The 12,330-nt window shown below is 38.8% G+C and overlaps 5 protein-coding genes across 5 annotated transcripts; all 5 read left to right on the top strand.

Moving 5' to 3' along the window:
• The first annotated feature begins 2,224 nt into the window (after positions 1-2,224).
• On the top strand, positions 2,225-3,424 carry LOC113358937 (EP1-like glycoprotein 2). Its single transcript, XM_026602647.1, has one exon. The coding sequence runs from the start codon at positions 2,225-2,227 to the stop codon at positions 3,422-3,424; it is 1,200 nt and encodes a 399-aa protein (XP_026458432.1).
• Positions 3,425-4,212: 788 nt separating this feature from the next.
• Positions 4,213-5,388, top strand: LOC113360869 (EP1-like glycoprotein 2). The gene has a single exon (XM_026604305.1). It carries the CDS (start codon positions 4,229-4,231, stop codon positions 5,249-5,251), a length of 1,023 nt encoding a protein of 340 aa, XP_026460090.1. The 5' UTR covers positions 4,213-4,228; the 3' UTR covers positions 5,252-5,388.
• A 2,485-nt stretch (positions 5,389-7,873) lies between these two features.
• Positions 7,874-8,941, top strand: LOC113358936 (EP1-like glycoprotein 2). The gene has a single exon (XM_026602646.1). It carries the CDS (start codon positions 7,874-7,876, stop codon positions 8,939-8,941), a length of 1,068 nt encoding a protein of 355 aa, XP_026458431.1.
• A 793-nt stretch (positions 8,942-9,734) lies between these two features.
• LOC113360868 (EP1-like glycoprotein 1) lies at positions 9,735-10,947 on the top strand. Its single transcript, XM_026604304.1, has one exon. The coding sequence runs from the start codon at positions 9,743-9,745 to the stop codon at positions 10,826-10,828; it is 1,086 nt and encodes a 361-aa protein (XP_026460089.1). The 5' UTR covers positions 9,735-9,742; the 3' UTR covers positions 10,829-10,947.
• Positions 10,948-11,355: 408 nt separating this feature from the next.
• On the top strand, positions 11,356-12,114 carry LOC113358935 (EP1-like glycoprotein 2). Its single transcript, XM_026602645.1, has one exon. It carries the CDS (start codon positions 11,356-11,358, stop codon positions 12,112-12,114), a length of 759 nt encoding a protein of 252 aa, XP_026458430.1.
• Positions 12,115-12,330: the final 216 nt, after the last annotated feature.

Raw genomic sequence — 12,330 nt, 5'->3', positions numbered from 1 at the left:
AAGAAGAAAGAGATGGAGCTAGAGATTTTTAGAGAAGATGGATTAAGAAAAATCAAGAGGAGTTTGTAGCAATTGAGAGGTAGAATGTTAAATCCCTTTTCTCTTTGTGTTTCTTTGTTATACTTTGATTTTAATTTTGTTTATTCTTATATCATTATGGTTCTGAAATTTATCTATATAATTTGATGCATCTGATTGAGGATCAGTCTTTTATTATTGGTCGATAACATAATTGGGTATCACTAGTTCAAATTTGAGAATAATACATCGTAAATTCACTGTTGAATGTTTGTTTGAATTTGGGTGACAATATCTGAATTTCTGGACTGTTTCGTTTGGTCATAGTTTTGGCGATCTTAGGTAAGCTAGGTGATACTAAAATGATTAGATCAAAGAACAAAAGTTGTGGCTTTGTGATTTATCTATCAGTGTGCTTTAGATTGTGTCAATTTCATATTGTTATGAATTTATCATGAATTTTTTGGTAATGACATGTAATCTGCCAAGTTTTTAGGATGTCATTGTAAATTCGATAACTTTTGTTTGAACCGTTAATTTTCTGTGAAATTTGGATATGTGGTTGTTTATTAAGTTATGTATGTTCTCCTAGAAATTTAGGAAGATCAGATAAAGTAATCACACTTGGATGTATGATGTAAAATGTTTGCAGTTAGCTTGTTTGAATAAATGCTTCAAAGAAATTTATGTTGTTAATCCATGGTTGCTTGTGTTGTTTATAAAAACGGTTTTCAAAAGGAAATCTGTTCATGTTTTTTCCGTTAGATGGAATATGGTTTCATGCTAACGGCGGGTAATGATCCCCGAGAGTTAAATGGGTAATGATCTCTATGTATGAACTTGTGTTTCCTGACCATCGATGTGGTTGTTCGTGTCGGATAACGAAAATCAAACGGGTAATGATCCCCGAGAGCAGATGGGTATGATCCCCATATGAACTTTTGTTCCTGACCACCGACAGAGGTTGTCCGTGCCGAGAAACGGTAGGTGGGTGTACGAACCAAGGTTTTCATACCGTGAACTCATGGTTTGTTGGTGATACGTATTGATCTTTGTACCTTGGTGACTATTATTATAGAGGCGGAATTCAGAATAATAATAGAAGAAAATTAGAAAACGGAACATACTAAAAACCAGATTCAAAGAAAATATCTTCTCTAGATTATGAACAAGAAAATTATTATAATTCTCTCTTTGTTACGCTCACAATATCTCTAAACAGTAAATGATCTTAAAAATGTTTTGCTAAGCTTGCTTTTGCAATAATTAATTGTCTCACAAACTTTCTAGGTGATTTGTCTCGCAAACCTCTTTTCTTAGATTTGTCAAACCACACTTTCTATATCTAGATGTGTCTGTATCACAAACCACACTCTAGATCTTTTAGCTATGAGCTAAACATCTCTATTTATAGGCTTGGTTTGGTTTTCATAAACCTCTTAGGAATATATTTCTTTTTGTAGAAATAATTCCTTTTCTAGGTATATTTTCTTATCTAGGAATATTCCTTGTCTAAGAAATATTCTCTTATCTAGTTATACTTCCTTACTTTGATTTGGTTTCCCACACCTTTTAGGAATCTATTTTCCCTTTATAGGAATAATGCCTTAAATCAGTAATCCCTCCTAAATTATAATTGTATCCTCAATCTTTCTTGAAGATCACTAGTTCCGGGAAGAGGAAGATACACATGTATCAGTTGGTGACAGTATTAATATGTGAATGATGTGTTGAAACCTAAATGGATGATTTGTTGAAAATAATTTTAGTGTTGTGAACTCATATAGAGAATCAATGGCATTAAAACAGTTGAAATTAACTAAACAAAAAATTCATCGTTGATGCAGTTAAGTTTAAGGCTCACTTTGTGGCGCAATGTGTGGGTCTACTATGAGATGATCATTAGATTATTTCGCTCCAACTCAACTTGTTGTTCGATTTAATGGGCAAAATCTTGATTGAAACTAAGATTCTTGAGATTGAGAATTCAGAAGCAACAAAGTCAAGTCCATAGAGTACGGTTATGAGCCAAGAAATAGTATGTTACTAGCTTGCTAATGCTTATCGATAAGATTGGCGAAGTTCACTCCATCGAGATATACAGTCATATCCTTTCATTTGCACCCCAAGAATCTATAAATAAAAAGGCGCAGTTCAATCAACATTTCACATACACATCACCCGTATCCTTACCGACAAATTCCTCATGCCTCCTGCAATTCCTCAGCATCTCCTTCTATTACTCATTGTCCTTTGTTCTAGTGTCCTACTAGTTCAATCTGTCGTTCCTGAACACAAAACTTTCCAGTTCATTAACCAAGGTGAATGGTCTTATGTGTCTGATAACAATCGTGTTATCCCTGTACCTTCTTCGTACCCATTCGGTCTATATTTCTATATCACCGGAAACGATTATAATAAACTTGTTCTTGGCATCACTGGTGGACATGCTCTTCCTGGAGACGTAGTGGTTTGGGTTTGGAGTGCTAACCGAAACGACCCTGTCGGTCAACATTCTACTCTCACTTTCGGCAGTGATGGTAATCTAGTCGTTGCAGATTCCGACGGTCGTATAGCGTGGCAAACTAATACAGCCAACAAAGGTGTCACCGGTATCTCCATGCAACCAAATGGGAATTTAGTACTTCATGATAAAGACGGGAGATTTATCTGGCAGAGCTTCAACTATCCAAGTGATGGACTCTTAGTAGGTCAATCACTTATGCACAGCCGCTGTAAGAAACTTGTTAGCCGTATATCAGAAACGGATAGTCGTGATGGTCCTTACAGTTTAGTGATTGGCAAAAATGGATTCATAATGTATCAAAACAAATCTGGTACACTTGTTCGGTATGCAGGTTGGGAAGCAAACGGTCTTCATAACGTAAAATATGATTCAGTTCAACAGGACGAGCCAACTACTGCCACTTATTTTCTAACTTTAGGTTTCGCAAACAAAAAACAAGCAGAAAACACTAGCTCTACACCTTCTCAGCCACCATTTATTGATATGACTAACAGAGATGGCCTCCACCCTCCTTCGCCAGAATCGGAGGCTCCTTCCCCGGCACCTGTAAAGATGGCTCTCCCTCATCTAAGACCACTACAGCGAAGAGTCATACTTGCGAAAGTGTATTTTGGTGACCTTATGGATACACACTGGAAAATCAGAGCCAACATTAGTTACTCATTTCTTAGGCTAGAACCAGATGGAAACCTAAAAGTTCATAACTTCTATACGTGGTCTAATTTTTCTTCATACTGGTATGATAGTTATGCATTTTTCGGAAACACTGTGGGAGAATGTGCATTAGGATCAAAATGTGGTGCATCTGGGTCTTGTAATATGGAGACGTGTAGCGCTTGCCCTCCTAACGGTGCTGTAGGTTGTATGATCAACACTTAAAAGAAAATATAAGGGCTTCTGGTTTCCATTATGGAATCCAGAGTCTGACTATCCTGGTTAAATGAGTATCTGTTTTCCATTATGGAGACAAGGAGTTCAATTTCTGTAATAATTGTCCCCCTTGCTGGATATTTCTAACCGGCTTTGCTTGTGTGGTAACTTAATATATCTGTACGAGCATAAGTCTCCTCCAGCCTACTGCTATTTATTTTTAGCCCGAGCATTGGCATAGCAAAAACATGAAAACACTGCCTCTAGGCATGTCATCCCTTTTCAACCATATCTATTAACAGTGACGGAGGGAGCATCTGACAAAGGGGGGAGCTTACTGAAACAGTGAAATGAAAGCTAATTATCTTTATTACAGCATCTTTCCACGATTTGGCATTATCCACGGGCTCATGATTTTCCCGGAACATCACCATGGCACTGTTGCTGCTGTCATTGTGCCGTACGTACCGGATATCATGACCAGATATTTTGTTAATGTGGGAAAACTGCAACTTGACATTAATAACAGAAAGTCAATCTAGATATTGAGCCATTAATGCGTGACAGCATCACACAAATTTTATAATTTGCTATAATAATGCATTGGACTTTGAATATGTTTAGATTGGTGAAGATTTGCACACGTTAGTGTAGCTTGCCCATGGTTCTTAGATATGCTCTTTTGACCAAACAATGTGATAGTTTATTCCAATTGAAATGCCAAATCTTATCCCATTTGAGATCACTGCACCCAGAAATCTATAAATGGAGACATTTTGTTAATCAACATTTCACACAACCTACTCAAATCTCATGGCTCCTCTGGTTCCTCAACATTTCCTTCTGCTGTTCATAATCTTCATCTGCTCTAGTGTTTTATCAGTTCAATCTACAGTTCCGAAAAATAAAACTTTCAGATTCGTAAACCAAGGTGCATTTGGAGGATTTAAAGTCGAGTACTCGGCGAATTACCGTACCGTTAAGACCGTTTATAAAAACCCATTCGGACTGTATTTCTACAACTCTACTCCTAATGCGTATAGTCTTGCCATAGGTGCCGGTCCTCCTAACGCCAAATCGATGATGCGTTGGGTTTGGGATGCTAGCCGTAACGATCCTGTTCATGAAAAGGCTACTCTCACTTTCAGCAGCAACGGTAATTTGGTACTTGCGGATTTCGATGGTCGTGTAGTTTGGCAAACTAACACAGCCAACAAAGGCGTTTCAGGTATTTCTATGCAGCCTAATGGGAATTTAGTACTTCATGATAAAAATGGGAAGTTTGTTTGGCAGAGTTTCGATCATCCTAGTGATACCCTTTTGAAAGGTCAGTCACTTAAGCTCAACGGCGGCAAGAAACTTGTTAGTCGCGCAGCGATAAAGGATAGCCGTGATGGTCTTTACAGTGTTCAGATGGACCAAAAAGGGTTCATAATGTATATAAACGATTCAGATTTCTTACTTCTATATGCCGGTTGGGAAGCACCGGGGCTTTCAAGTGTAAAATTCGATTCCGTTCATGGAAATCCGCTTACGACTAGTCATGTTCTAAAGCTGGGTTTTGCAGAGCCTTCCACTCCCTCGAGAAAAGTCGTAGTACTTAAGAAAATCAATTACAATTATGCGCATTCATTTCTCCGGTTAGAATCCGACGGGAAGCTAAGAGTTTATGCTTACTCTACACAGCTGGGATGGAGTAGGAGTTATGCGTTTTTCGGAGATGCTGTGCAAGAATGCACGTTGGAATCAAAATGTGGCTCAACTGCATTTTGTGACCCGGATGTATGTGCCTCTTGCCCTTCTATGGTTGAGTTAGGTTGTATGTTCACTCCATGAACAATTTTATAGCTTAGCCAGCCGATTAGAGGCCGGTTTCTACTTTGAAAAGATCAATAAATTGTATCCAATTGCTTCAAAAATTGCATTCCTTGTGTGAAAATCGTCAATTGCTCATAAATACATCAAAGTTTATTAAGCGTCAGTGTCGAATACTTCGCTGAAAGCTTAATATTTACTCCCTGCCAAAGTAAATGAGGATGCTAAATAAACTTTCAGGTTTTACTAAGATTGCTTAGAAGATAATCATGCAGGGTAATTTTAAAAAGTCTGGAATATTCTTCTGACCAATCATTGTCTGTTAGGTGCGACAAACACGCATCAACTGCTCAAGCTGGATGGAAGTATCTGGTCTCTGCCAGTTACCATGCGTGTACCAGTTGATGTGTTGAGTTGGATATTTGTAGTTTGTGATGCAATTTATAGTGAATCGTTATCGGTAATAAAAGAGCTCATATCACTGAACTGCCAGTCTGCAATATAATTAGGTTTTGACGTAACGGTGCTTCAATGTCGCCTGACAGCATACTGACCACGCGAGACATTGCTGGTCTTAGGGCTGGTGATGCCTGAGGGCACAAAAAGGCTATTCCAATCATAGGAAACAGCTGAGGATTCACCCAGACAGAAATTTGTGTTCTTCACTAAGTCCTCTAAAAGTCCATCTGACCTAGTTTTGAAATCCCAATCTGAAATGTCATTGTAGTCGGGTAAGGGAGAAAAATTAGGGGTTATGGGTGAAAGGTCCGAACAAGGTCTTTTACCCAGATTTGATGAATATTCATCCAAAACCGAATCCGACCCACTTAAAGGCAAAAGCAGACCGTCTGACTCACATTCTTCTTCTCCCATTGCAGATGAGTCGGAGTCAGGTCCATATAATTGATCGAGAAAATCATCAGCACCAATGAAATCAAAATCAAGAATATCTTCTAGAACAGAAGACGGAGAAAGAAAAGCTGGAGAGCTCAAAGTTTCGTCAGAAAAACCTGCCAAATTAATTTCCTCATCTAAAAGCACCTTAAACTCATCTTCCCAGCTTTGAGATTCATCATCTATATCTATGTAGGAAGAACTGTCATAGATCCCTTCTAACATACGATTCTCTAGTATAGCAGTTTGATTGCACATGACCCAATCTGTTACAATTTAGGCAGATACGATGGGGAATATTCATATAGACAAAGTGAATCACAAATTCCATATTTGACCCAACTTTGGCTCTAACAGAGCTAAGAAGTTGTCTCTCAATGTTAAGTTCTACCTTCACAAAAACAGGGTCTCCAGGTTCAGGGATAGCATTTGGGGGATAGATTTCAGAAACCCTTCCAATCTTTTTACAAATCCTATCTATAATGCAATCAAGGTAATGAAAGTTCTGGAGATTTAGGAGTTGGACCCAAACTGAAATGTATTTTAATGCATCTCTTTCTATTAGACCATCAGAGAATATGGGACACATAGGAAAAGCATCCCCATATACCTGCCAAGGTCTGTAAGCTAGTATTAAAGCAACATGTTCCCTTTGGTGAAAATCAACTATGAACAAGTTTTCGGAAATAAAAGAGATTTTGAATTTAATCCTAGGACCCCATCTGTATTTTAAGGCGTCCTTGATGTAGTCCTTATCAAAAATAGACGTTGAGAAAACTCTACCCACTAGTGAAGTTTCACCATTAACATCTTCTATGATCAAAGGGGAAAGAGGTTGAGGAGGTGAATTTCTAGTTGAAGCGCGTCTTAGGATTGGTTGGGCATTTAAGGGTTGTAAACCCACAGGCAGTAAAATTGGTTGATTCATTAAAAGCACAACTGGAGATCGAAAGAAAGCTAAAAGAAGCAGTGCAAGGGAAAATAACCAAACTCTTATGGAGAAGAGTAAAAAAAGAAAGGATATAAAGTTCCACTGCAGAGAAAATTTGCAAGTGAAACTGGGATAGCGACAATAAAGTTCAGCAGAAGCATTAAAAAGAAGCTGGTAAAAAAACAAAGATAAGGAATGAGAGGGACATATAACGGAGAGAGACAAGACCTAAGAATTAGAGGTAAGGCTTCCTACAACATTAGGTGATGGTTTGGCTGAAGAGGTATGGGTCTGTGAAGTACAATCTTAGCTATCAAAGAAAAACAAAAATTAAACGAGATAGAGATTACCTGATATATGGATTTCAACAGCGTTTGAGGTAAATTCTTCTATACTACGGCGATGATGATCGAAAATTTCACTGATTTTATTTCGTTGTTTCTCTAGGGTTTTATTTTAGTTAAACCCCTAACCTCACAGCATTCCAGCGATGATGCTCAACTGAGAGTGAAAATAAGTAGAGTTTGTGAACTTTGACTATTTTGCGTGCTTTTGGCCCTTGGTTCAACTTTGCGTGCTTTTGGCCCTTGGTTCAACCTGCTTACTTCTCCATTTGCCAATTGCCAATAAAAAACCCCTCCAACAGTCCAACTTGATTATCGTAACGAGTGCTGCTTAGCTTGGATCGATGATTTGCACATGTTAGCTAAGTGTGCTTCAAGCGTAACAGGTGCTTCTTAATGAGGTATTCTATTGTTATTGCACTCTAGAATCTATAAATATGTAGTTAGATGCACTATTTCATATGCACAGCACCAATGGCTCCTCAGCATTTCCTTCTATTACTCATTGTCCTTTGTTCTAGTACTGTTCTAGTTCAATCCACTGTTCCTAAAGATAAAACTTTCAACTTCATAAACCAAGGTAAATTTGATGATGGTACTGCCGAAGATAATCCGTATGCAAATGGTTACCGCTATGTAGGCCTATCTTCATACCCCTTCAGACTATATTTCTATACCATTGGTTTACGGCGTGCTAATAAGCTTGTTCTTGGCATAAGCGGCGGCGATCCCTCTGGAAAAATTATGGCGTGGGTTTGGATGGCTAATCGAAACGACCCTGTTGGTGAAAACTCTACTCTCACTTTTGGAAGTAATGGTAATTTAGCGCTCACCAATTTTGATGGTCGTATAGTTTGGCAAACTAATACAGCCAACAAAGGCGTTACCGGCATTTCCATGCAACGTAATGGGAATTTAGTACTTTATGATCGGAACGGGAGATTTGTCTGGCAGAGTTTTAATTATCCAAGTGATGGCATTTTAGCAGGTCAATCACTCGAGCACAGCCGTACCAAGAAACTCGTTAGTCGCGCAAACTTTTGGGAGAGCCGGGATGGGGAGGAGAGTATTGTGATTGGCAAAAAGGGATTCATAATGTATCTTAATAAATCTGGCAATCCTCTTTACGGGTATGCCGGTTGGGAAGCTGACGGTCTTCATAGTGTAACATTTGATTCGGTTCAACAATATGAACCTGCTATTGTTACTTATTTTGTAACCTTAGGTTTTGCGAACGTAAAACAAGCTGCAAACACAACCTCTACACCTTCCCAACCACCACCAGTTGTGGATCAGGCTACAAGATATAAAAGAAGGTTGCCAGGTCCTCCTCCTGCACCGGAGACTCCAACTCCAGAGTTCAAGGTGGCTCTTCCTCAGCTTCGACCACTGCAGCGAAGAATCATACTTGCCAGAGTTTATTTTGGAGACACTATACATATGGGAGTGAAAGCCGATCTTAAATATTCCTTTCTAAGGTTAGATCCAGGTGGAAACCTAAGGATTTACACCTTGTTTGCCTATCCAAACAATCATACGTAGTGGACCGAGACATATGCATTTTTCTTAGATACTGTGGAAGAGTGTTTACTCCCATCAAAATGTTGCTCACTTGGATTATCAAAATGCAGTGCGTTATCTCTTTCGTGGTGCTCGAATTGTAGCGGTTGCCCTCCTGCTATGCGATCAGGTTGTATGATCAAGACATGAAGAATAATTAATTTTCTTACAGAGTTTTCTTGATGGAGATCATTAAGTGCTTGTTGTTATTACTTGCAACCACAATATATTTCCAATTTATTTTCACCAGCTAAATTTTTTATTGCATTGTTCATTGATAACCACAATGTATTACTAAAACACACTAAACTGAGCAAACTGAATACTCAAACATAAAATAACCCTTAAAGTCAAGCTATGAATGGAAAATGAGGTTCCATCATATAATGACCCCCGTACGTCTTGTAGTTGAGGAGACATCGGTGTGGACGAATCTCTACCTAGAGCAGTTTCCTTTAAAACCGAGCTCTCCATCTTCAAGTTGACCTTATAGAAATATAGATGGTATATCCGTAGAATGTAGTCATGAGTCCATAAATAATGCGGAAGCATCACTCTCTTAAGTTACAAGTTTGGCAATATTGCATTGGGATAGATGACTTGCACATGTTAGCTCAGTACGTTACAAACTTGTACATGCTTCTTAGGATTTCTTGTTTGACCCGAAAACAGCTCCGCTGAAATGCAAATCCAATCATGTTGTTATTGCAGCTAAAATATTTATAAATAGAAACACTCTGGTGATCAACATTTCACTCATACACAGCACATAAAATCTTTCTCATGGCTCGTCCAGTTATTCTCCATTTTCTTCTGTTATCCATTATCCTCCTTTGTTCTTGTGTCCAAATTCAGTCAAGAGTTCCAGCAAATGAAACTTTCCAAATCTTAAACCAGCCAGATGAATATGTTGGTTTGAATGTTGAATACTGGGCGGAATACCGGAACATATATGAAAGCAGACTAAGAGCACAGGCGTTCGGATTATATTTCTATAACACTACCCGTAACGCATTTATTCTTGCCATGGGTTCTGCTTGGACTTCCGACCAGGACATCATGGTTTGGGTTTGGGATGCTAACCGAAACAACCCTGTTGGCGATAATGCTACACTCACATTCGGCGAAAATGGTAACTTCGTTCTGGCAGATGTGGATGGTCGTATAGCTTGGCAAACTAACACTGCTGACAAAGGTGTTACAGGCATATCCTTGCGATCTAATGGGAATTTAGTACTTCATGATAAATATGGGAGATTCGTCTGGCAGAGTTTCGATTATCCAACTGATACCCTCTTAGTAGGTAATTCACTTAAGCTCAACTGTAAAACTAATAGACTTGTTAGCCGTACGTCAGATAGAGATGCTCGTGATGGTCCTTACAGTATAGTGATTAACAATAAAGGATTCATAATGTATCACAACAGTTCAGGTGCACTTCTTCAGTATGGAGGGTGGGAAGCAAAGGGTGCTTTAAGTGTCAAATTTGATTCAATTCAACAAGATCATCCCATAGCTGCTACTTATATTTTAACTTTTGGCTTCCCAAACCAGAAACAAGCAAACATTAACTGTACCAGTGTTCCTCCATCCCCACAACCGGGGACAGATCTCGATCAAGCCCCAGCTCCGGCACCAGAGGAGCCTCTTCCTCCGGTTTTACCACTACAGCGAAGAGTTATCCTTAAGAAAGTTTATTTTGGAGATTGGGTCCGTACAGATATTCCATACAACTTTCAGCATTCATTTATCAGGCTAGAATCAGATGGCAATCTAAAACTCTACACCTTGTATTTGTATCCTGGTAATGACTTTTACTGGATTAAAGAAGCATTCTTCGGTACTACTGTGAAAGAGTGTGCATATTAGCATCAAAATGTAATAGGACTACATGTAGCGGCAATTACTCTGTGTCAGCGTAATAATAAATATCTGCATTATTAGTATTACTGTCTTTTAATATCTGCATTAAGAGATAATTACTTGAGGTTTCTAAACGCGCTATGTGTGGGTCAACTGTTGGATCACTAAATTCAGAATATCAAAATCTTGATTATAACAAGGGTTCTTGAGATTGCAATAAGAATCTCCCAAGTGATTGCATTATGTAATGTGCATTACATTAGCTCCAACTTGCATATTACAAAAGGAAATGAACCACAAAATAAAGTCAATTACGCACGGCTATGAATATGAAAGCACCAGTTAATTAGGTGGGTATGTCAAATCTTATCCTGATGAATAATGCATTTGAATTGGATTCGGATCGATGATCTGCACATGAATTGCATTGACCGTAGGATGGTAGAAGCCGTTTATACATTCCCATTCGGACTATATTTCTACAATTCAAGTCCTAATGCATAGGTGCAAGTCCTCCGCACAAAATATGGATAATGCCTTTTGTCTGGGATGTCAATCGCAACGACCCAGTTCGCGAAAATTCCACTCTCACTTTTGGCCGTGATGGTAACCTAGTCCTTGCTGATGTTGATGGTCGTATCGTTTGGCAAACTAACACGGCGAACAAAGGTGTTACTGGTATTTCCATGCAACCTAATGGGAATTTAGTACTTCGTGATAAATATGGGAGGTTTGTTTGGCAGAGTTTTCATCGTCCAAGTGATACACTTTTAGCAGGTCAATCACTTACTCTCAAAGGCGGTGAGAAACTTATTAGTCGCACAGCATATCCGGATAGTCGAGAGGGTCAGCATAGTATTGTGGTCGACAAAAAAGGTTTGATTATGTATTTGAACAATTCAGGTAATGTTCTTCAATATGCAGGTTGGGAAGCAAAAGGTCTTTCAAGTGTAACGTTCAATTCGGTTCATGAAGATCCTCTTACTACTACTTATTTCTTAACCCTTGGTTCTGCAAAGCAATACGCTCCTATTAAAGGAATTCTACTCAAGAAAGTGAATTACAACTATTTGCATTCATATCTTAGAATAGAGTTTGATGGAAACCTGAGACTTCATACAGCTAATACAGAACCTGATCACATGTCATGGGGTGTCGCTTACGAGTACTTTGGGAATAAAGTGGAAGAATGTGCATTATATAGAAAATGTGGTTTGACTGGGTTTTGTGACAGGAGCATATGTGGTTCTTGCCCTCGTAAGGGTTCTTTAGGGTGTATGATCCATCTCTGAACATTAAGTAAAACAATGATGATATTGAAATGTTACGTGAACAGCATCGGGAGCCACATTTTTTTCCCGAGCACACCAAGTTCAGTTTTGTTTTTAACCAGTTTATACATTCGACGGTTCTGCATGCTATGTTGTAAAAGGCGCCTTAAGCGCAGCACAACCGCCCGAGGAATTCAAGGCGAACTAGTATTCCGCTCCGGCGCCTTAGGCGAGAGA

The sequence above is a fragment of the Papaver somniferum genome, chromosome 3, assembly GCF_003573695.1.
Source record: "Papaver somniferum cultivar HN1 chromosome 3, ASM357369v1, whole genome shotgun sequence".
Lineage (NCBI taxonomy): Eukaryota > Viridiplantae > Streptophyta > Magnoliopsida > Ranunculales > Papaveraceae > Papaver > Papaver somniferum.
Note: the sequence above shows the minus strand (reverse complement) of the source record. Positions and strands in the feature narration are given on the sequence as shown.

Coding starts and splice junctions, on each gene's coding strand:
- LOC113358936 (XM_026602646.1), top strand. CDS start 7,874: ATGGCTCCTCAGCATTTCCTTCTATTACTCATTGTCCTTTGTTCTAGT.
- LOC113358935 (XM_026602645.1), top strand. CDS start 11,356: ATGCCTTTTGTCTGGGATGTCAATCGCAACGACCCAGTTCGCGAAAAT.
- LOC113358937 (XM_026602647.1), top strand. CDS start 2,225: ATGCCTCCTGCAATTCCTCAGCATCTCCTTCTATTACTCATTGTCCTT.
- LOC113360869 (XM_026604305.1), top strand. CDS start 4,229: ATGGCTCCTCTGGTTCCTCAACATTTCCTTCTGCTGTTCATAATCTTC.
- LOC113360868 (XM_026604304.1), top strand. CDS start 9,743: ATGGCTCGTCCAGTTATTCTCCATTTTCTTCTGTTATCCATTATCCTC.